A 25578-nucleotide genomic window follows, 5' to 3' on the forward strand; every position below is an offset into this window, starting at 1 on the left:
TAAAAATGCTAACATTAGCATGCTATCAGTAAGTTTTGTCAAGTACCAAAATATCTGACTATGAGGTTTATGCCTTCCAAATTAGCTAAAAAAATTATGCTAACATGCTGGCGTTAACATGCAACAAGTACCAAGATATCTGACTGAGGTCTGTGCCTTCGAAATAACTGGAAAAGCTAACATGCTAACATCAGCATGCTATCAGTAAGTTTTGTCAAGTACCAAAATATCTGACTGAGGTGCATACTTTCCAAATTAGCTTAAAAGATGCTAAAATGCAAACAATCAGCATACTATCAGTGAATTTTGTCAAGTACCAAAATATCTGACCCTGAGGTGTGTGCCATCAAATCAACTAGAAAAGCTAACAGGCTGACATCAGCATGCTATCAGTAAGTTTTGTCAAGTACCAAGATATCTGACTGAGCTGTCTAACTTCCAAAGTAGCTAAAAAAAATGCTAACATGCTAGTGTTAACATGCAACAAGTACCAAGATATCTGACTCTGAGCTGTGTCCCTTCAAAATAACTAAAAAAGCTAACATGCTAATATTAGCATGCTATCAGTAAGTTCCGTCAAGTACCAAAATACCTGACAATAAGGTGTATACCTTCCAAATTAGTTTAAATAAAATGCCAACATGCTAGCGTTAACATGCAACAAGGACCAAGATATCTGACTGAGGTGTATACCTTCCAAATTTGCTTAAAAAATGCTAACATTAGGATGCTATGAGTAAGTTTTGTCAAGTACCAAAATATGACTATGAGGTGTTTACCTTCCAAATTAGCTAAAAAAAAATGCTAACATGCTAGCGTTAACATGCAACAAGGACCAAGATATCTGACTGAGCTGTATACCTTCCAAATTAGCGTAAAAAGTGCTAACATTAGCATGCTATCAGTAAGTTTTGTCAAGTACCAAAATATCTGACTATGAGGTGGATACCTTCCAAATTAGCTAAAAAAATGCGAACATGCTAGCGTTACATGCAACAAGGACCAAGATATCTGACTGAGGTGTATACCTTCCAAATTAGCTTAAAAAATGCTAACATTAGCATGCTATCAGTAAGTTTTGTCAAGTACCAAAATATCTGACTATGAGTTGGATACCTTCCAAATTAGCTAAAAAAATGCGAACATGCTAGCGTTAACATGCAACAAGGACCAAGATATCTGATTGAGGTGTATACCTTCCAAATTAGCTTTAAAAATGCTAACATTAGCATGCTATCAGTAAGTTTTGTCAAGTACCAAAATATCTGACTATGAGGTGTATACCTTTCAAATTAGCTAAAAAAAATAATGCTAACATGCTGGCATTAACATGCAACAAGTACCAAGATATCTGACTCTGAGGTGTGTGCCTTCGAAATAACTTGAAAAGCTAACATGCAAACATCAGCATGCTATCAGTAAGTTTCGTCAAGTACCAAGATATCTGACTGAGGTGTATACCTTCCAAATTAGCTTAAAAGATGCTAACATGCTAACATCAGCATACTATCAGTGAGTTATGTCAAGTACCAAGATATCTGACTGAGGTGTCTAACTTCCAAATAGCTAAAAAAAAAGATGGTAACATGCTAGTGTTAACATGCAACAAGTACCAAGATATCTGACTCTGAGCTGTGTCCCTTCAAAATAACTACAAAAGCTAACACGCTAATATTAGCACATTCCGTCAAGTACCAAAATACCTGACTATGAGGTGTATACCTTCCAAATTAGCTAAGAAAAAATGCTGACATGCTAGCGTTAACATGCAACAAGTACCAAGATATCTGACTGAGGTGTATACCTTCCAAATACAAACCCTGTTTCCATATGAGTTGGGAAATTGTGTTCGATGTAAATATAAACAGAATAAAATGATTTGCAAATCCTTTTCAACCCATATTCAGTTGAATGCGCTACAAAGACAACATATTTGATGATCAAACTCATTAACTTTATTTTTTTTGCGAATAATAATTAACTTAGAATTTCATGGCTGCAACATGTGCCAAAGTAGTTGGGAAAGGGCATGTTCACCACTGTGTTGCATCACCTTTTCTTTTAACAACATTCAATAAACGTTTGGGAACTGAGGAAACTAATTGTTAAAGCTTTGAAAGTGGAATTCTTTCCCATTCTTGTTTTATGTAGAGCTTCAGTCCTTCAACAGTCCGGGTCTCCGCTGTCGTATTTTACGCTTCATAATAGGCCACACATTCTCGATGGGAGATAGGTCTGGACTGCAGGCGGGCCAGGAAAGTACCCGCACTCTTTTACTACGAAGCCACGTGGCTTGGCATTGTCTTGCTGAAATAAGCAGGGGCATCTATGATAACAATGTTTGGATGACAACATACAGTATGTTGCTCCAAAACCTGTATGTACCTTTCAGCATTAATGGTGCCTTCACAGATGTGTAAGTTACCCATGCCTTGGGCACTAATGCACCCCCATACCATCACACATGCTGGCTTTTCAACTTTGCGCCTATAACAATACGAATGGTTATTTTCCTCTTTGTTCCGGAGGACACCACGTCCACAGTTTCCAAATATAATTTGAAATGTGGACTCGTCAGACCACAGAACACTTTTCCACTTAGCATCAGTCCATCTTAGTTGAGCTCGGGCCCAGCGAAGCTGGCGGCGTTCCTGGGTGTTGTTGATAAATGTGTTTTGCTTTGCATAGCAGAGTTTTAACTTGGACTTACAGATGTAGTGACCAACTGTAGTTACTGACAGTGGTTTTATGAAGTGTTCGTGAGCCCATGTGGTGATATCCTTTACAAACTGACGTCGGTTTTTTATGCAGTACCGGCTGAGGGATCAAAGGTCCGTAATATCATCGCTTACGTGCAGTGATTTCTCCGGATTTGATGATTTTACGGGCCGTAGATGGTGAAATTCCTACATTCCTTGCAAAAGCTCGTTGAGAAATGTTGTTCTAAAACTGTTTGACAATTTGCTTACAAAGGGGTGTACCTCGCCCCATCCTTTCTTGTGAAAGACTGAACATTTTTTGAAAAGCTGTTTTTATACCCAATCATGGCACCCACCTGTTCCCAATTAGCCTGCACACCTGTGGGATGTTCCAAATAAGTGTTTGATGAGCATTCCTCAACAATCAGTATTTATTGCCACCTTTCCCAACTTCTTTGTCACGTGTTGCTGGCATCAAATTCTAAAGTTAATGATTATTTGCAACAACAAACAAAAGTTTATCAGTTTGAACATCAAATATGTTGTCTTTGTAGCATATTCAACTGAATATAGGTTGAAAATAATTTGCAAATCATTGTATTCCGTTTATATTTAGATCTAACACAATTTCCCAACTCATATGGAAACGGGGTTTGTAACTAGAAAAGGCGACATGCTAACATCAGCATGCTATCAGTCAGTTTTGTTGAGTAAGAAGATATCTGACTCTGAGGTGTGTGCCTTCAAAATAACTAAAAAAGCTAACACGCTAACATCAGCATGCTATCAGTAAGTTTCGTCAAGTACCAAAATATCTGACTCTGAGGTGTGTGCCTTCAAAAATAACTACAAGAGCTGTTATGCTAACATCAGCATGCTATCAGTCAGTTTTGTCAAGTACCAAGATATCTGACTGAGGTGTCTAACTTCCAAAGTAGCTAAAAAAAATGCTAACATGCAACAAGTACCAAGATATCTGCCTCTGATGTGTGTGTCCCTTCAAAATAACTAGAAAAGCTAAGATGCTAACAAAACATGCTATCAAGGAGTTTTGTCAAGTACCAAAATTTCTGCCTCTGAGGTGTGTGCCTTCAAAATAACTAGAAAAGCTCAGATGCTAACAAAACATGCTATCAGTGAGTTTTGTCAAGTAGCAAAAATATCTGCCTGTGAGGTGTGTGCCTTCAAAATAACTAGAAAAGCTAAGATGCTAACAAAACATGCTATCAGGGAGTTTTGTCAAGTAGCAAAAATATCTGCCTGTGAGGTGTGTGCCTTCAAAATAACTAGAAAAGCTAACATGCTAACAAAACATGCTATCAAGGAGTTTTGTCAAGTACCAAAATTTCTGCCTCTGAGGTGTGTGCCTTCAAAATAACTAGAAAAGCTAACAGGCTAACACTGGCATGCTCTAAGTAAGTTTTGTCAAGTACCAAAATATCTGCCTCTGAGGTGTGTGCCTTCAAAATAACTAGAAAAGCTCAGATGCTAACAAAACATGCTATCAGTGAGTTTTGTCAAGTAGCAAATATATCTGCCTGTGAGGTGTGTGCCTTCAAAATAACTAGAAAAGCTCAGATGCTAACAAAACATGCTATCAGTGAGTTTTGTCAAGTAGCAAAAATATCTGCCTGTGAGGTGTGTGCCTTCAAAATAACTAGAAAAGCTAACATGCTAATGTTAGCACCAACAGTAAGCATGTGTCAAGTAGCAAAGATATCTGCCTGTGAGGTGTGTGCCTTCAAAATGAGCGGCATGTTAACACACACGTGTGTCGTCAGTCATTTGCCGAGCGTGACAACATTCCAGCAGGTGATTGAGTAAAAAAGGTGTGGGTGGTCGAGCTGCAGGTGTGTCCGCATGTCTTTCATATCACACGCGCCCATGGAATGACGGAGCAAACAAAGTGCTGATAAAGTGTGCTGTGCAACAGTCCTATCTGTGCAAACTCTGTATGAAGTACGAAAAGCAGATTTTGTGTTACCCTAAGTAGTGCAGGGGTGCCTAATGAATTTTTTTTTGGGGGGGGGGGGGGGGGGGGGGGGGTTGTGGGGCTGGGGCGGCGGGGGCAGATTGGCGAACTTGTTAAAAAAAAAAATGTAATTCTTCCTCTCTTTAAAGACTGACGACATCAAACCAATCAAACTGGTTTGTCCTGAAAATAATTCGACTGTGCAGCAACGTCTTTTTTTTTTCCTTTGAAATACTAAAAAAAAAAAAAAAAAAAATTAGTAAAAACAGTAACAATAATTTTAATATAAGGTGCAGAAAATGTGGAATCCCTTTTCTATGCCAGGGGGTTCCTCAAATTTTTACATTGGGGCCCTACTTTTCCACTACAGAGGGGTCCGGATCCCACTCAAATATGACAACTAAATTTGTCATCTTACTGTTGATTACACACATATATTTATTAATTATCCAATTATATTAATAATTTAACACACCCATATACATATATATATATAAAAACACAGGTATATACATATACATATATATATATACACACATATAAATATATATATATATGTACATATATATACACATATACATATATATGCACCTGGGAATAGGTTGATTGGCAACACTAAAGTGGCCCTAGTGTGTGAATGTGAGTGTGAATGTTGTCTGTCTATCTGTGTTGGCCCTGCGATGAGGTGGCGACTTGTCCAGGGTGTACCCCGCCTTCCGCCCGATTGTAGCTGAGATAGGCGCCAGCGCCCCCCGCGACCCCAAAAGGGAATAAGCGGTAGGAAATGGATGGATGGATGGATGGACATATATATACACACACACACAAATTATATACACATCTATACATATATATATACACACATACATATATATACACATAAATATATATATATATATATATATATATATATATATATATATACACACATATACACACATACATATATATACACATAAATATATATATATATATATATATATATATATATATATATATATATATATATATATATATATATATATATATATATATATATATATACACACGGGCTTCACGGTGGCAGAGGGGTTAGTGCGTCTGCCTCACAATACGAAGGTCCTGCAGTCCTGGGTTCAAATCCAGGCTCGGGATCTTTCTGTGTGGAGTTTGCATGTTCTCCCCGTGAATGCGTGGGTTCCCTCCGGGTACTCCGGCTTCCTCCCACTTCCAAAGACATGCACCTGGGATAGGTTGATTGGCAACACTAAATTGGGCCCTAGTGTGTGAATGTGAGTGTGAATGTTGCTGTCTATCTGTGTTGGCCCTGCGATAGAGGTGGCCGACTTGTCCAGGGTGTACACCGCCTTCCGCCCGATTGTAGCTGAGATAGGCGCCAGAGCCCCCCGCGACCCCGAAAGGAACTAAGCGGTAGAAAATGGAATGGATGGATGGATATATACACACACACACACATATATATACACATATACATATATATACACAAATACATATAGACACACACACATATACATGTTTATATATATATATATATACCACATACATATATATACCACACACAAATTATAAACACATCTATACATATATATACACATATACAAATATATACACATATAAACTAATATATATATATATATACTATATATATATATATATATATATAACACACGCATATATACACACACATATATATATATATATATACATACATATATATATATATATACACACACAAACACACATATACAGTATATACTGTATACATATATATAGATATATATATATATACACACTGTATACACACAAACACACACACGCACGCACGCACGCACGCACACACACACACACACACACACACACACAAATTTACAAAAGACAAAAGCAGTGAAGTTGTCACGTTGTGTAATCGTAAACTAAATCAGAAAACAATTAATTGCAAATCCTTTTCAACTTATAGTCAATTGAATAGACTGCAAAGACAAGATATTTCATCTTCACACTGACAAACTTTGGTATTTTTTTGCAAATATTAGCTCATTTGGATTGGATGCCTGCAACATGTTTTAAAAAAAGCTGGCACAAGTGGCAAAAAAGAGTGAGAAAGTTGAGGAACGCTCATCAAACACTTATTTGGAACATCCCACAAGTGAACAGGCTAATTGGGAACAGGTGGGTGGCTATAAAAGCAGCTTCCATGAAATGCTAACTCATTCACAAACAAGGACGGGGCGAGGGTCACCACTTTGTCAACAAATAGCTGAGCAAATTGTTTAACAACATTTCTCAGGCAGCTATTGCAAGGAATTGAGGGATTTCTCCATCAAAAGGTTCAGAAAATCTGGACAAAAATCACTGCACGTAAGCAGCAAGGCCAAAAACCAACATTAAATGCCAGTGACCTTGGATCCCTCAGGCGGTACTGCATCAAAAAGCCACATCAGTGTGTATAGGATATCACCAAATGGGCTCAGGAACACTTCAGAAAACCACTGTCAGTAAATACAGTTGGCCGCTACATCTGTAAGTGCAAGTTAAAACTCTACTATGCAAAGCCCAAAGCCATTTATCAACAACACCCAGGAAAAGGCAGCATGTGTGATGGTATGGTGGTGTATTAGTGGCCAAGGCATTGGGTAACTTACAACACCTGTGAAGGCACCATTAATGCTGAAAGGTACATACAGCTTTTGGAGCAACATATGTTGCCATCCAAGCAACGTTTATCATGGTCGCCCCTGTTTATTTCATCAAGACAATGCCAAGCCAGGTGTTACAACAGCATGGCTTCATAGTAAAAGAGTGCGGGTACTAGACTGGCCTGCCTGTAGTCCAGATATTTAAAATGTGTGAAGGCTAAAATATGAGAAGGTAGACTGTTGAACAACTTAAGCTGTACATCAAGCAAGAATGGGAAACAATTCCACTTCAAAAATGTGTCACCTGCATTGAGTGTTGTTAAAAGGAAAGGCCATGTAACACACTGGTAAAAAAAATAATGATTAAGTTTGTCAGTGTGAACAGTAAATATCTTGTCTTTGCAGTCTATTGAATTGAATATAAGTTGAAAAGGATTTGTTGTATTCTCTTTTTATTTACCTTTTACACAACCTGACAACTTCACTGCTTTTGGCTTTTGTACATACATATATTTATACATGCAGTAGGCTTTCGGCCCCTTGCCAAACACGACCCCCAAGTTTTTGCCATTCAATTGAATGGCACAAACTACTTCCTAGCTTCCTGGCCATAACCTATAAACTACTGCCATCTCATGTCTTGGAATTGCACCCGTGTGCAAAAAGTCTACTATATAATACGTGCAAATGAGACTCAGAAGTGTAACATCTCAACATATAATAACTCGTCAGCACGGTTATCAGGATCAGCTAAATGTTCAGTTAAAAAAAAGAAGGATTTAATTATGAACACACACACAAAAGTACCAACATTTGGTACTGTTGAGTACCAATTCCCAAATTGGTATTGTCAGGTTCAAACAGAGATGACATCTATTAGACAAGACGAAGCAAAGAATCGAACAGAAACAGGATTCGATTTAGCTCATGAGGAGAAACGTCAGGGGCTGCACACTCGTACAGTCTCCCGCCACGCTCTGACGAGCGAGTTCCATGCCTCCTATTTTATTTGGGCCTTTTCTGATGACATAGGTGTACAGGGTGTACATTACGCAGCTGCTCCTAAGGGGAGGTGGTCATAAACTGCTATTGCACTCGGTCATAAACAGTTCAAAGAAAATGTGCCTGCAGCTGTGTCTGCTTCCTCTCGGGTCAGGACAAGATCCTCCCGTGGCTGACAATAGATCAAAGAAACCCATCGCACCCAGTGGAGTTTTACAAGCTCGATAAGATGAAAGACAGCTGTTGCCTTCTCGCAGGGGACCTGAACTCAAATGGAACACAAAGTTGTGTGATAACTTTATATATAATTATTCTGACAGGTATGGTATCAGTTCAAATGTGAAATGTACCCTATTTGTCCACCAGGGAATCAAACTAAAGTCCCTTGTTTATAAGACCAAACATCATGTTGGTGTTTCTCCTCAGGACCCAGGCCGCCGACCTGGCTTTGGTCATTTCTCGCATGCAGAAGAAGGCGGACCAAGTGGAGAAGAACATCTTGCGAGCCGAGGATCTGCTAACTCTGGTAAGGAATTTTCAATCGGTTGCCTCCGAAGCGGTACGAAGGTGTGATGAGGACTTGCGGCTGTGCAGGACCAGCAGCGCGATGTGAAGAACCAGACTCTGATCCACAAGAAAGAAAGCGCGGACAACTTGTCGGAGGCAGAGGGTCTGATTAAAGACCTCTTCATGGACGTGGACAAGGCCAAGCGCCTGCAACACCCGCAGGCTTCTGAGATCGACCGAGAGTGAGTTGACCGACCGGCTCTTGCGGGCACACCTCGCATTCCTTCACATCAAGATATCCCCGACACATTCTGGTTGTCACGTGACCTGTCCCCGCTTCCAGTGTCAGAAACCTGCACGACCGCTGGGTGAAGGACTGTTCCATCTTCCGGGAGCTCTACGACCAAATGCAGGATTTGGTGCTGAAACACAGGATGGACTGGGGTTCGGCGTTGGACGACAAACAGGTCGGTCCTTTGTCCCGAAATTCTCTCCGGCGACGGGAATAAGTCACATTTGTGTTTCAGAGGCGTTTGGACGCGGACGGTTACGGCCTCAGCCTGTCGGATGTGGAGAAGAACATCGCAGCTCACAACATCCTGCATCAGGAGATCGAGGCTTACGGTGACCAGCTGAAGCCCGACACCACATCTTCACAGGTCCATACAGTGTTAGATCACTATTTTACAAACATTCACATGTTTCCAGGAATTCGACATTTTCTGGGTCATTTGTTTCCATTTGAAATGAATGGACACTTATTCAAAGGTCCAAATTCTCCACGTTTCTAAGCATGTACAAACCCCGTTTCCATGTGGGTTGGGAAATTGTGTTAGATGTAAATATAAATGAGAATCAGCACCTCCAAGTCCGAGTCCATGGTTCTCGCCCGGAAAAGGGTGGAATGCCATCTCCGGGTCTGGGAGGAGACCCTGCCCCAAGTGAAGGAGTTCAAGTACCTAGGAGTCTTGTTCACGAGTGAGGGAAGAGTGGATGGTGAGATTGACAGGCGGATCGGTGCGGCGTCTTCAGTAATGCGGACGTTGTACCGATCCGTTGTGGTGAAGAAGGAGCTGAGCCGGAAGGCAAAGCTCTCAATTTACTGGTCGATCTACGTTCCCATCCTCACCTATGGTCATGAGCTTTGGGTCATGACCGAAAGGATAAGATCACGGGTACAAGCGGCCCAAATTAGTTTCCTCCGCCGTGTGGCGGGGCTCTCCCTTAGAGATAGGGTGAGAAGCTCTGCCATCCGGGAGGGACTCAAAGTAAAGCCGCTGCTCCTCCACATCGAGAGGAGCCAGATGAGGTGGTTCGAGCATCTGGTCAGGATGCCACCCGAACGCCTCCCTAGGGAGGTGTTTAGGGCACGTCCAGCTGGTAGGAGGCCACGGGGAAGACCCAGGACACGTTGGGAAGACTGCCCTGGGAACACCTCGGGATCGCCCGGGAAGAGCTAGACGAAGTGGCTGGGGAGAGGGAAGTCTGGGTTTCCCTGCTTAGGCTGTTGCCCCCGCGACCCGACCTCAGATAAGCGGAAGATGATGGATGGATGGATGGTAAATATAAACGAAATCCATCCAACCATCCATCCATTTTCTACCGCTTATTCCCTTTTGGGGTCGCTGGTGCCTATCTCAGCTACAATCGGGCGGAAGGCGGTAACACCCTGGACAAATCGCCAACTCATCACAGGGCGAACACAGATAGACAGACAACATTCACACTCACATTCACACACTAGGGCCCATTTTTAGTGTTGAAACGGAATACAATGATTTGCAAATCCTTTATAACCCATATTCAGTTGAATATGCTACAAAGACAACATATTTGATATTCAAACTCATAAACTTTCTTTTTTTTTAGCAAATAATAATTAACTTAGAATTTCATGGCTGCAACACGTGCCAAAGTAGTTGGGAAAGGGCATGTTCACCACTGTGTCACATCACCTTTTCTTTCAACAACACTCAATAAACGTTTGGGAACTGAGGAAACTAATTGTTGAAGCTTTGAAAGTGGAATTCTTTCCCATTCTTGTTTTATGTAGAGCTTCAGTCGTTCAACAGTCCGGGGTCTCCGCTGTCGTATTTTATGCTTCATAATGGGAGACAGGTCTGGACTGCAGGCGGGCCAGGAAAGTACCCGCACTCTTTTTGTTGTAACACGTGCTGAATGTGACTTGGCATTGTCTTGCTGAAATAAGCAGGGGCGTCCATGAAAAAGACGGCGCTTAGATGACAACATATGTTGCTCCAAAAGCTGTATGTACCTTTCAGCATTAATGGTGCCTTCATATATGTGTAAGTTACCCATGCCTTGGGCACTAATGCACCCCCATACCATCACACATGCTGCCTTTTGAACTTTGCATTGATAACAGTCTGGATGGTTCGCTTCCCCTTTGGTCCGGATTACACAATGTCAAATATTTCCAAAAACAATTTGAAATGTGGACTCGTCAGACCACAGAACACTTTTCCACTTTGCATCAGTCCATCTTAGATGATCTCTGGCCCAGAGAAGCCGGCGGCATTTCTGGATGTTGTTGATAAATGGCTTTCGCTTTGCATAGTAGAGCTTTAACTTGCACTTACAGATGTAGCGACCAACTGTATTTAGTGACAGTGGTTTTCTGAAGTGTTCCTGAGCCCATGTGGTGATATCCTTTAGAGATTGATGTGGGTTTTTGATACAGTGCCGTCTGAGGGATGGAAGGTCACGGTCATTCAATGTTGGTTTCCGGCCATGCCGCTTACGTGGAGTGATTTCTCCAGATTCTCTGAACCTTTTGATGAAATTATGGAGCGTAGATGTTGAAATCCCTAAATCTCTTGCAATTGCACTTTGAGAAACGTTGTTCTTAAACTGTTTGACTATTTGCTCACGCAGTTGTGGACAAAGGGATGTACCTCGCCCCATCCTTTCTTGTGAAAGACTGAGCATTTTTTGGGAAGATGTTTTTATACCCAATCATGGCACCCACCTGTTCCCAATTAGCCTGCACACCTGTGGGATGTTCCAAATAAGCGTTTGATGAGCATTCCTCAACTTTATCAGTATTTATTGCCACCTTTCCCAACTTCTTTGTCACGTGTTGCTGGCATCAAATTCTAAAGTTAATGATTATTTGCACACCAAAAAAATGTTTATGAGTTTGAACATCAAATATGTTGTCTTTGTAGCATATTCAACTGAATATGGGTTGAAAAGGATTTGCAAATCATTGTATTCTGTTTATATTTACATCTAACACAATTTCACGACTAAAATGGAAACGGGGTTTGTAGTAGTATTTTTGCAGGTATAAAGCACAGAAAAATGTTTACTGTTTGCATGCTGACATTGTCATGCATCATTTTCTTCCGCTTATCCGAGGTCTGGTCGCGGGGGCAGCAGCCTAAGCAGAGAAGCCCAGACTTCCCTCTCCGCAGCTACTTTGTCCAGTTCCTCCCGGGGGATCCCGAGGCGTTGCCAAGCAAGCCGGGAGACAGTCTTCCCAACTTGTCCTGGGTCTTCCCCTTGGCCTTTTGCCAGGCGGACGTGCCCGAAACAACTACCGAGGGAGGCGTTCGGGTGGCATCCTGACCAGATGTCCGAACCACCTCATCTGGCTCCTCTCCAGATGTGGAGGAGCAGCGGCTTTACTTTGAGCTCCTCCTGGATGGCAGAGCTTCTCACCCTATCTCTGAGGGAGAGACCCGCCATCCGGTGGAGGAAACTCATTCGGGCCGCTTGTACCCGTGATCTTGTCCTTTCGGTCATGACCCAAAGCTCATGACCATAGGTGAGGATGGGAACGTAGATCGACCGGTAAATTGAGAGCTTTGCCTTCCGGCTCAGCTCCTCTTCACCACAAAGGATCGATACAGCGTCCGCATTACTGAAGACGCCGCACCGATCCGCCTGTCGATCTCACCATCCACTCTTCCCCTACTCGTGAGCAAGACTACGAGGTACTTGAACTCCTCCACTTGGAGCATGATCTCCTCCCCAACTTGGAGATGGCACTCCACCCTTTCCTGGGAAAGAACCATGGACTCGGACTTGGAGGTGCTGATTCTCATTCCGGTCGCTTCACACTCGGCTGTGAACCGATCCAGTGAGAGCTGAAGATCCTGCCCAGATGAAGCCATCAGGACCACATCATCTGCAAAAAGCAGAGACCCTAATCCTGCAGCCACCAAACCGGATCCCCTCAACGCCCTGACTGCGCCTAGAAATTCTGTCCACAGAAGTTCTGAACAGAATCTGTGACAAAGGGCAGCCTTGGTGGAGTCCAACCCTCACTGGAAACATGCGGAAAACAATTTGCAGTCGTAGTGAATACAAAAATCACAGAAACTGAGCTCTGGGCACTAAATTCCGTAGAATGATACGAGGGTAAGCAGACTAGTTTTCTTTGGGGAAAATTATGAGCTGAAAACTGAGTTCCATTGTAACTCATTTAGAAAAAAAGGAAATAAATTAATTTCCCCATATATTTAGGCCCCTATCTGTATTTGGAAACAAATATCCTTTTACGGCCTATCTCATGAAGGTTTCATGGAAATTCTAAACTCAGTCAACAAGCCAACAAGCAGGGATCCAAACAAGGACTGAGCACAGTCCTTTGCAATAAGTATACGATGGAAACTGATATTGTACATTTCTATGTACTGTACTTTGTGTTCACACACTGTAGTTAGATCAAAAAGCCACACGGTAACCTTGACATAAAGGGTCAAGATTCTTACATAGCCCTTCTTGCGCCTAACACAAGTGCTTGGTTTGGGTACCCAAATATCTGACACTGAGCTGAGAACCTTTAAAAAATAGCTAAAAATGTTAACATGCTAACAGTGTGCATACCAAATATCTGACTTTGAAGTGTGTACCTTTTAAAAAATAGCTGAAAAGGATAACATGCTAAGGTTAACATGCTAACATGCGTCAAGAACCAAATATCTGACTCTAAAGTTTGTACCTGCAAAATTAACTTAAAATGCTAGCACACTAACATTAGCATGCTAACAGTAAGCATGTGTCAAGTACAAAAATACCTGACTCTGAGGTGTGCGTCTTCAAAAATAGCTTAAAAAATCTAAGATGCTATTGTCAGCATGCTATCAGATAACATGCGACAAGTACCAAAATATATGACTCTGAGGTGTATACTAGCTAAAACAGCTAGCATGCTAGTCTGAGCATGTTAAGATGTTCACGTTAGCATGCTTGCAATTGACCGACATTAGTAAGAAGCATTGATAGCTGGCCAGAAGTCAACTTCTGTTTGGAAGTAAAACGGGTCATTGGCAGGTTTCAACAAACAGGCAGGACCTTAGCAAAGGGACCAAAATTAAAATACTTGGTATTCAGTAAGCTACGATACCTAAATCCTTAAAAAGGCCAAAATCACCAGATTCAGAGCTTTCGGGACAATCAAACGGGTCCAAAGAATATGAAGCAGGGAAACACGGCATAATGATCATGAAACATGGTGCAGATTGTCAGTTCTTTGGCACTGTTTGCAGAACGCCGAATGGTGAAAAAAAAAAAAACGGTCTTTGGCATAATGAAAGGCGCTAACAAACGTGGACAACCACCAAGAGAATGGTTGACTGGCATCAAAGAATGATGCCAGAAGAGTTTATGGAAAACCAAGATCTTTGTCAGGTGCAGAAATTGTGTGGACGACTCCGTTGTCTCCATGAACCATGAGGACTTCAAGGCTTCAAAGAATTCAAAGATTCTTTATTGACAATTCCTTGATAAATACATAAGGAAGAATGGAGATACCGTTTCCCGGTCTCACCCTGCACTCTGGAGAAAATGTCAAGCACACCACCAAACATTTCAGTTTGTCCGAGGTGTGTCGGGAATTAGTCTATTGGCATCAAGTTGAATGGACCACTCTTGTCTTTTGTTAAGTCAAGAGTATTTGGTATCCGGTCCTGGTCTTGGTTAAGATTGCAGCAAAGAAATCAAACGCACGATCAGGAAGTAAAACAGGTCACTGGCAGGTTTAAACAAGCTATAGAACAGACAGGACCTTACCAACGGGACCAAAATTTAAGTACTTAGTACTTAGCAGGCTACAAGATCACCAGATTCAGCGCTTTCAAAATGAAATGCTACGGACAATTATTGAATATTAAACGGTTCTAAAGATTATCAAACAGGGAAACACGGCATAGTGATCATGAAACTTGGTGTAGTTCTTTGGCTCTGTTCACAGAATTCCAGACCACAGACAAATTTAAAAAAAAAGGTCTTTGGCCTAATGGAAGGCGCTAAGAAACGTGGACAACCACCAAGAGAATGGTTGACTGGCATCAAAGAATGGTGCCAGAAGAGTTTATGGCAAACCAAGATCTTTTTCAAGTGGAGAAACTGTGTGGACGGCTCCATTGTCTTCATGAACCCAAAGATTTCAAGACTTCAAAGACTTCAAAGAATCTTTCTTGTTAAATTGTCAAAACATAAGGAAGAATCGAGATACCATTTCCTTAACCTGCACTCTGGAGAGAATGTCAAGCACACCGCCAAACATTTCAGTTTGTCCGAGGTGTGCCGCTGTCATCAGGAAGTAGTCTACTAGCATCAAGTTGAATGCACCACGCTTGTCTTTTGTTAAGTCAAGAGTATTTGGTATCCGGTCCTGGTCTTGGTTAAGATTGCAGCAAAGAAATCAAACGCACGATCAGGAAGTAAAACAGGTCACTGGCAGGTTTAAACAAGCTATAGAACAGACAGGACCTTAGCAACGGGACCAAAATTTAAGTACTTAGTACTTAGCAGGCTACAAGATCACCAGATTCAGCGCTTTCAAAATGAAATGCTACGGACAATTATTGAATATTAAACGGTTCTAAAGATTATCAAACAGGGAAACACGGCATAGTGATCATGAAACTTGGTGTAGTTCTTTGGCTCTGTTCACAGAATTCCAGACCACAGACAAATTTTTAAAAAAAAAGGTCTTTGGCCTAATGGAAGGCGCTAAGAAACGTGGACAACCACCAAGAGAATGGTTGACTGGCATCAAAGAATGGTGCCAGAAGAGTTTATGGCAAACCAAGATCTTTTTCAAGTGGAGAAACTGTGTGGACGGCTCCATTGTCTTCATGAACCCAAAGATTTCAAGACTTCAAAGACTTCAAAGAATCTTTCTTGTTAAATTGTCAAAACATAAGGAAGAATCGAGATAGCATTTCCTTAACCTGCACTCTGGAGAGAATGTCAAGCACACCGCCAAACATTTCAGTTTGTCCGAGGTGTGCCGCTGTCATCAGGAAGTAGTCTACTAGCATCAAGTTGAATGCACCACGCTTGTCTTTTGTTAAGTCAAGAGTATTTGGTATCCAGTCCCAGTCCTGGTGAAGGCTGGTAGTCCTGTCAAAGCTAGCAGCAGTAGTTGAAGTAGTCGTGATCAACACAAGCTGGTACATAGTCGTCTGGTACAGAACCACGATATTGTAGTCCGTCCATTCATTGTACTCAGTTCTTGACTTCCCGCTTCTTCTGTTCACTACTTTCCTCTCACTTAATAGTTCACCTGTCATCCTTTCCAACAGGGCCAGTACGCTGAATTTAAAGTAAAACTGGATCAGCTTTTGGTAAGTTTTTTGCTTTTACCGTACTCGACAACTGGGAGTGTCGGAGGAGGACGTGGCTCTGAAGTCGTGTCGTTGCAGGAGAACTCCTGCAGGAGGCGCAAACACCTGGCATCTCTGTACGAGTACATGCAGAGCTGCGGTAAAGAGCTGGACTACTTGTCTCAGCAGCAGGACAGGATCCTGCAGAGAGACTGGAGCGACCGCATGCTTGACCCCCAAACCGTTCGCATGGAGTATGAGGTCAGTCATGTTTTATAAGTCGTATAGCATAAGTCGGTGTTTCCGGATACTTTGCTATGATGTCTACAGTACGGGTCAAGGACCCCAGACTGATGGCTCACCCTATTTATAAAGCTTGTATAAAACTGTGTTTTTAATTAAACTGGTCTTAAAAGGTACCTTGTTACTACGTAATATTAAGATATTCAAATAGTTGTTCATCGCTAGCTGACAACTAGACTCATAATTGCTTGTGCCACTTACCTCTAACTAAGAGCAATCGCGCTATTCTCTAGCTGACAACTGGCATGCTAGTTACTGGCTAGGTACTGGCCAGTCGCCAGCTAACAAGTAGTGTGCTAATCTCTAGCTGACAACGGATATGCTAATCGCTAGCTGACAACAAAAATGCCGACTGTTAGCTGGCAACTGGTGCGCTAATTGCTAGCAAACAGCTAGTACATTAATCTATAGCTGACAACTTGCGCTGCTGATCGCGAGCTGGCAAACTAGGTTCTAATCTAATCTAGGTGCAAATCTAACAGGCAACGAGAGCACTAATTGCTAGCTGACAACTGGAATGCTAATTGCTATCTAAAAACTGGCGCACTAATCATGAGCTGGCAACTGGTGCGTTAATTGTTAGCTGAAAACTAACGTACTGATCTCTATCTGACAACTGGTATGCTAGTCACTAGCTGACAACTAAGTTGTAAGTAATTTACACGCTGAGTGCCGACTGGTGCGCTAATTTCTAGATAACAGATAGCAACAACTTGCGCTGCTGATCGCTAGCTGGCAAATTAGGCGCAAATCGCTAATAGGCAACGAGAGCTGACAACTGGGATGCTAATTCCTAGCAGACAACTGGAATGCTAATTGCTATCTAAAAACTGGCGCACTAATCATGAGCTGGCAACTGGTGCGTTAATTGTTAGCTGACAACTGGAATGCTAATTGCTATCTAAAAACTGGCGCACTAATCATGAGCTGGCAACTGGTGCGTTAATTGTTAGCTGACAACTAACGTACTGATCTCTAGCTGACAACTGGTATGCTAGTCACTAGTAGACAACTAAGTTGTAAGTAATTTGCACGCTAAGTGCCGACTGGTGCGCTAATTTCTAGATAACAGCAAGCAACAACTTGCGCTGCTGATCGCTAGCAGGCAAATTAGGCACAAATCGCTAATAGGCAACGAGAGCTGACAACTGGGATGCTAATTCCTAGCAGACAACTGGGATGCTAATTGCTATCTAAAAACTAGCACACTAATCATGAGCTGGCAACTGGTGCGTTAATTGTTAGCTGACAACTAACGTACTGATCTCTAGCTGACAACTAAGTTGTAAGTAATTTGCACGCTAAGTGCCGACTGGTGCGCTACTTTTTAGATAACAGCTAGCAACAATTTGCGCTGCTGATCGTTAGCAGGCAAATTAGGCGCGAATCGCTAATAGGCAACGAGAGCTGACAACTGGGATGCTAATTCCTAGCAGACAACTGGAATGCTAATTGCTATCTAAAAACTAGCGCACTAATCATGAGCTGGCAACTGGTACGTTAATTGTTAGCCGACAACTAACTCACTAACCGCTAGCTGGAAACTGGTGCATTGATTGCTAGCTGACAACTAGGGATAAAATTTATAGCTCACTAGTTATAAACTAATTCCTATCCAACAACTAGGGTGCTAATCACGAGCTGACAACTAAAGTGCAAATCGCTAGCTGGCAACTAGCGAGCAAATTCCTGGCTAACAAACTAGTGTGCTAATCATGAGTTTACAACTAAAGTGCCACTTGCTAGCTGACAACTAGCGATCCAACTCCTAGCTCACTAGTTTTAATCTAATTCCTATCTAACAACTAGTGTGCTAATCACGAGCCGACAACTAAAGTGCCAATCGTTAGCTGGCAAATGGCGCGTTAATTGCTAGCTGACAACTAGTGAGATAATTCCTGGCTAACAGCTAGTGTGCTAATCATGAGTTGACAACTAAAGTGCCAGTTACTAGCTGGCAGCTCGTGCTGCTAATCACTACCTGGCAACTGGTGTGTTAATCATACTTGCCAACCCTCCCGATTTTCCCGGGAGACTCCCGAATTTCCGTGGCCCTCTCAATATTGTGGTCCCAATTTCCACCTGGACAACAATGTTGGGGGCGTGCCTTAAAGACACTGCCTTTAGCGTCCTCTCTCACCTGAAAAGGAAACTATTATACAAACCCCGTTTTCACACGAGTTGGGAAATTGTGTTAGATGTAAATATAAACAGAATACAATGATTCTGTGTTACATCACCTTTTCTTTTAACGACACTCGATAAACGTTTGGGAACTGAGGAAAGTAATTGTTGAAGCTTTGAAAGTGGAATTATTTCCCATTAATGTTTTATGTATGTTTTAAGCTGTTTTTATACTTAATCATGGCACCCACTTTTTCCCAATTAGCCTGCACACCTGTAGGATGTGTTTGATAAGCATTCCTTAACTTTATCAGTATTTATTGCCACCTTTCCTAACTACTTTGGCACGTGTTGCAGTCATGAAATTCTAAGTTCAGTAGCATATTTAACTGAATAATGGTTGAAAATGATTTGCAAATCATTGTATTCCGTTTATATTTACATCTAGCACAATTTCCTAACTCATATGGAAACGGGGTTTGTATATGTCTCCGTTATCCGTTTATCTAGAACCCATAAAGTAGGCAGGCACGGAGCTATTTCTCAGCGTGGTTTTATTCCAGCTGGCACGTCAATACACTGACACACAACATCCGGATTCCCATCATGCATTGCTTCCAAACTACGGCAAGTAGTAATGTCCAAAAACATAAGAGAGACAAAGCAGAAGAACCAAGAAGAGACATGGCGACGACGAGTAAGAAGAAGAAGTACGCTTGCAAGTTCCAAAATGATTGGAACAAATAAAATTTCAGTTCATCCAGGACAGCTGGAAGGGGAAGAAAATGATGCCTGCACATTTTGTAGATCAGACTTCTCCAATGAACACGGTGGCTGAACGGATATACTCAATCCTGAATGGATTATTTATATAAGAAATACTTGAAAATATATACCCCATCTCCCGAATTCGTAAGTCTCAAGGTTGGCAAGTCTGGCGTTAATTGCTAGCTGACAACGAGCGAGCTAATTCCTAGCTAACAACTAGCGTGCTAATCACGAGCTGACGACAAAAGTTCATCCATCCATCCATCCATCCATCCATCTTCCTCCGCTTATCCGAGGTCGGGTCGCGGGGGCAACAGCCTAAGCAGGGAAACCCAGACTTCCCTTTCCCCAGTCACTTCGTCCAGCTCTTCCCAGGGGATCCCGAGGCGTTCTCTGGCCAGCCGGGAGACATAGTCTTCCCAACGTGTCCTGGGTCTTCCCCGTGGCCTCCTACCGGTTGGACGTGCCCTAAACACCTCCCTAGGGAGGCGTTCGGGTGGCATCCTGACCAGATGCCCGAACCACCTCATCTGGCTCCTCTCGATGTGGAGGAGCAGCGGCTTTACTTTGAGTTCCTCCCGGATGACAGAGCTTCTCACCCTATCTCTAAGGGAGAGCCCCGCCACACTGCGGAGGAAACTCATTTCGGCCGCTTGTACCCGTGATCTTGTCCTTTCGGTCATGACCCAAAGCTCATGACTATGGGTGAGGATGGGAACGTAGATCGACCGGTAAATTGAGAGCTTTGCCTTCCGGCTCAGCTCCTTCTTCACCACAACGGATCGATACAACGTCCGCATTACTGAAGACGCCGCACCGATCCGCCTGTCGATCTCACGATCCACTCTTCCCTCACTCGTGAACAAGACTCCTAGGTACTTGAACTCCTCCACTTGGGGCAGGGTCTCCTCCCCAACCCGGAGATGGCACTCCACCCTTTTCCGGGCGAGAACCATGGACTCGGACTTGGAGGTGCTGATTCTCATTCCGGTCGCTTCACACTCGGCTGCAAACCGATCCAGTGAGAGCTGAAGATCCCGGTCAGATGAAGCCATCAGGACCACATCATCTGCAAAAAGCAGAGACCTAATCCTGCGGCCACCAAACCGGAACCCCTCAATGCCTTGACTGCGCCTAGAAATTCTGTCCATAAAAGTTATGAACAGAATCGGTGACAAAGGGCAGCCTTGGCGGAGTCCAACCCTCACTGGAAATGTGTTCGACTTACTGCCGGCAATGCGGACCAAGCTCTGGCACTGATCATACAGGGAGTGGACCGCCACAATAAGACAGTCCGATACCCCATACTCTCTGAGCACTCCCCACAGGACTTCCCGAGGGACACGGTCGAATGCCTTCTCCAAGTCACAAAAGTTCATGTGTATTTGAATTTGTGGGAACATGTTTGGATTATAAATAAAAACGTTACAAAATAAATTCCCTGTAGTACCTTTGACAGCTCAAGCTTTACCTATAATTTCCATTCTTGAACTTACAGAGTGAGGAAGAATTTGCCTCGTTTGTTTGTCAGCTTGCCTTCAAGCTCGATTGGGACCCGGTTGCACCAGTCGGGGAGCAAACACGTATAACCGGTGTAGAGGTTAGCCGCTGGCTAACTACATAAGTTGCATATGTAGACTACCTCTCTCTGCGGTTTGACTGCAGAAATTCAAAACCAACGGTCTGCTATCACACGAGCGTGAGGTCAACCAACTCGTGGAGGAAGGACACCGCCTGGTGGCCTCCAATCACCCTGGCAGCGCCACGGTCCAGGTAACACCTGCCAGGCCTCGCCAACGTTCTTGAGACTCTCCCGTACGGACAAATCACAGTACTGCCATGTCAGACCCACAGAGACGCCGTGCAAAGCGGATGGCAGTCCTTCCTCAACTTGTGCCTGGCCCAAGAAATACACCTGGACAACGTTGAAGACTACAAGAAGGTAGGACACAGACACAGGACCGGTTGCTGATGAGCTCCTTGTTAACGAACCAGGGTTTTTTTATATAGTTCCAGCTGGACGCCGAGACCTTGTCAGAGTCCATGGATAGACTCATCAACAACCTGGACCCGAAGTTTTTGACTGGGAAGAGCAACCCCGAGGTTGTCTTGGACATTCAGGTACTATTCTTTTACAATGAACTGCAGAAATACAGATATCTCTCATTCATTTACACGACTGAACGCCAAAATATTTGTTAGCATACTTGTCTCATGGCAATCGTTGGAACGATCATATCTTCATGAAAAAGTATTTGCCGATTAATGCCTTTCAATGTCGATCACAGGACCCCCCCGCTGACAAGTGGCTAGCGCTAGTTATGTGTCTCCATACACACTCAGTAAATAATAATCAACTTCATTACGACAAGACAGGCAGACTACATTTCTTGCTATCTTTAAGGAGGACTTTGAGGGCAAAAACATGTTACACACCGAGAGCAAGCCAGGAGCATGCATGCTAATAGCTAAGATAGCTGCTAAACTGGCTTGAAAACAACACTCAGAACTAAGTGTTTAGTAAATTTCAAGAAGCGTACAGCAGAAAATAAGCATTTATAAACAAGAAATTGACAAACTAAGAGTCTAGAGAGAGGATAATACAACCGGCGAGGGGCTGATTTATCCATACATTGGTGATAACAAGGGTAGTATCACTGTACGATCGATACTAGAGAGACTAGCTTTACATATTTATTTTCAAAAAATCATGTTTTAGTCGTTTTCATTCATGTTACTTCCTTGGACACAGGAGGACTTTGAGGGCAAAAACATGTTACACACCGAGAGCAAGCATGCTAATAGCCGATAAGCTAGCTTGAAACAACACTAAGAAGTAAGTGCTTAATCAAGTTCAAAAAGCATACAGCAGAAAATAAGCATTTATAAACAAGAAATTGACAAACTAAGAGTCTAGAGAGAGGATAATACAACCGGCGAGGGGCTGATTTATCCATACATTGGTGATACCAAGGGTAGTATCACTGTACGATCGATACTAGAGAGACTAGCTTTACATATTTATTTTTAAAAAATCATGTTTTAGTCGTTTTCATTCATGTTACTTCCTTTGGACACAGGAGGACTTTGAGGGCAAAAACATGTTACACACCGAGAGCAAGCATGCTAATAGCCGATAAGCTAGCTTGAAACAACACTAAGAAGTAAGTGCTTAATCAAGTTCAAGAAGCATACAGCAGAAAGTAAGCATTTATTAACAAGAAATTAACAAAATAAGAGTCTAGAGAGAGGATAATACAACCGGGAGAAGGGGGGCAGATTGATCTATGCATTGGTGGTGTCGATACCAAGGGTAGTATCATCGTACGATCGGCACTAGACTGATTAGATTTACATTTTTATTTTCTAAAAATCATGTTTTAGTCGTTTTCATTCATGTTACTTCCTTGGACACAGGAGGACTTTGAGGGCAAAAACATGTTACACACCGAGAGCAAGCATGCTAATAGCTAAAATAGCTGCTAAGCTAGCTTGAAAACAACACTTAGAAGTACTTAATCAAGTTCAAGAAGCATACAGCAGAAAATAAGCATTTATTGACAAGAAATTAATAAAATAAGAGTCTAGAGAGAGGATAGTACAACCGGGAGAAAGGATCCATACATTGGTGGTGTCGATACCAAGGGTAGTATCATCCTACGATCGATACTAGAGTGATTCAATTTACATCTTCATTTTCTAAAAATCATGTTTTAGTCGTTTTAGTAATGTTACTTCCTTGGACACAGGGGGACTTTGAGGGCAAAAACATGTTACACACCGAGAGCAAGCATGCTAATAGCTAAGATAGCTGCTAAGCTAGCTTGAAAACAACACTTAGAAATGCTTAATCAAGTTCAAGAAGCATACAGCAGAAAATAAGCATTTATTGACAAGAAATTAACAAAATAAGAGTCTAGAGAGAGGATAGTACAACCGGGAGAAAGGATCCATACATTGGTGGTGTCGATACCAAGGGTAGTATCATCCTACGATCGATACTAGAGTGATTCAATTTACATCTTTATTTTCTAAAAATCATGTTTTAGTCGTTTTAGTAATGTTACTTCCTTGGACACAGGAGGGCTTTGAGGGCAAAAACATGTTACACACCGAGAGCAAGCATGCTAATAGCTAAGATAGCTGCTAAGCTATCTAGAAAAAACAGTAAGAAGTAAGTGCTTAGTAAAGTTCAAGAAGCATACAGCAGAAAGTAAGCATTTATTAACAAGAAATTAACAAAATAAGAGTCTAGAGAGAGGATAGTACAACCGGGAGAAAGGATCCATACATTGGTGGTGTTGATACCAAGGGTAGTATCATCCTACGATCGATACTAGAGTGATTCAATTTACATCTTTATTTTCTAAAAATCATGTTTTAGTCGTTTTAGTAATGTTACTTCCTTGGACACAGGAGGACTTTGAGGGCAAAACATGTTACACACCGAGAGCAAGCATGCTAATAGCTAAGATAGCTGCTAAGATAGCTTGAAAACAACACTTAGAAGTGCTTAATCAAGTTCAAGAAGCATACAGCAGAAAATAAGCATTTATTGACAAGAAATTAACAAAATAAGAGTCTAGAGAGAGGATAGTACAACCGGGAGAAAGGATCCATACATTGGTGGTGTCGATACCAAGGGTAGTATCATCCTACGATCGATACTAGAGTGATTCAATTTACATCTTTATTTTCTAAAAATCATGTTTTAGTCGTTTTAGTAATGTTACTTCCTTGGACACAGGAGGACTTTGAGGGGAAAAACATGTTACACACCGAGAGCAAGCATGCTAATAGCTAAGATAGCTGCTAAGCTATCTAGAAAAAACAGTAAGAAGTAAGTGCTTAGTAAAGTTCAAGAAGCATACAGCAGAAAGTAAGCATTTATTAACAAGAAATTAACAAAATAAGAGTCTAGAGCAGTGGTTCTTAACCTTGTTGGAGGTACCGAACCCCATTAGTTTCATATGCGCATTCACCCAACCCTTCTTAGTGAAAAATAAATTGTTTTGTTTTTTAAATTCAAGACAAAGTTGTATGTTTTTGGTAACACTTTAGTATGGAGAACATATTCTAAGTAACAAAGACTTAATTTAGAGGTTTTTGGACACTAGGGGAACATATTCTAAGTAACAAAGACTTAATTTGGAGTTATTTGGTTAGGGTTATGGTTAGAGGGTTGCGGTTATAATGAGGCCAATAAGGCATTAATAAGTACTTAATAATGACTAGTTAAGAGCCAATATGTTACTAATTTGCATGTTAATAAGCCACTAATTAATGGTGAATGTGTCCCCCATACTAAAGTGTTACCATGTTTTTTTACTGGTGCACAAAATGAAGCGTGCATGAACATCACCTTGTTCAAAGAACAAAACCGACACCAGACTGCATAAACTCACAACAAATGACACACCTGCAAATCAGTGGGACTTCTGCTGTTGCCGTATCCGTAGTACGCCGATACGGAGAAGTTTTTATTGGAACGATGAGTCGGGTGTGTTTTGACCTCTACTGAACCCCTGAGGCCGACTCACCGAACCCCAAAGGTTCGATCGAACCCAGGTTAAGAACCACCGGTCTAGAAAGAGGATAGTACAACCGGGAGAAGGGGGGCTGATTGATCCATACATTGGTGGCACCGATACCAAGGGTAGTATCATCGTATGATCGATACTCAAGTGATAAGATTTATTTTTGTATTTTCTGAAAATTGTTATTGTTTTTATTAATGTTACTTCCTTGGACACAGGAGGACTTTGAGGGCAAAAAGTAAAAACTACAGTAATAGATAGTTTTTGTGTACTATCAACTTTGTTTTGAACATACAAATGTATGTAATAAGAGAGTAAAGGAACTAGTTTAAACCTTTTGCTGATATTGTAAAGTTGTATTCACTATGAATAATGTAAACACATGTGATCGGTATTTGTATCGGCCGATCTCACTCACGGACGATCAGTATCGGAATCAGCAGCATAAAA

General features: G+C 42.0%; 1 protein-coding gene and 1 long non-coding RNA gene across 3 annotated transcripts in view; one reads left to right on the plus strand and one right to left on the minus strand.

The window, feature by feature from the left end:
* The window catches only part of LOC133541592 (uncharacterized), a 130968-nt gene that overhangs the window by 54177 nt on the left and 51213 nt on the right, over positions 1-25578 (minus strand). The gene's annotated exons all lie outside the window — the stretch shown is intronic.
* The window catches only part of evplb (envoplakin b), a 56336-nt gene that overhangs the window by 2678 nt on the left and 28080 nt on the right, over positions 1-25578 (plus strand). The window contains exons 2-10 of the mRNA XM_061884289.1: positions 8736-8835; positions 8904-9058; positions 9160-9283; positions 9344-9475; positions 16376-16417; positions 16496-16657; positions 21257-21364; positions 21438-21533; positions 21602-21712. Coding sequence (XP_061740273.1) covers positions 8736-8835; positions 8904-9058; positions 9160-9283; positions 9344-9475; positions 16376-16417; positions 16496-16657; positions 21257-21364; positions 21438-21533; positions 21602-21712 — 1030 coding nt within the window. The remainder of the gene's footprint in view (positions 1-8735; positions 8836-8903; positions 9059-9159; positions 9284-9343; positions 9476-16375; positions 16418-16495; positions 16658-21256; positions 21365-21437; positions 21534-21601; positions 21713-25578) is intronic.

This window comes from Nerophis ophidion, linkage group LG23 (genome assembly GCF_033978795.1).
Source record: "Nerophis ophidion isolate RoL-2023_Sa linkage group LG23, RoL_Noph_v1.0, whole genome shotgun sequence".
Lineage (NCBI taxonomy): Eukaryota > Metazoa > Chordata > Actinopteri > Syngnathiformes > Syngnathidae > Nerophis > Nerophis ophidion.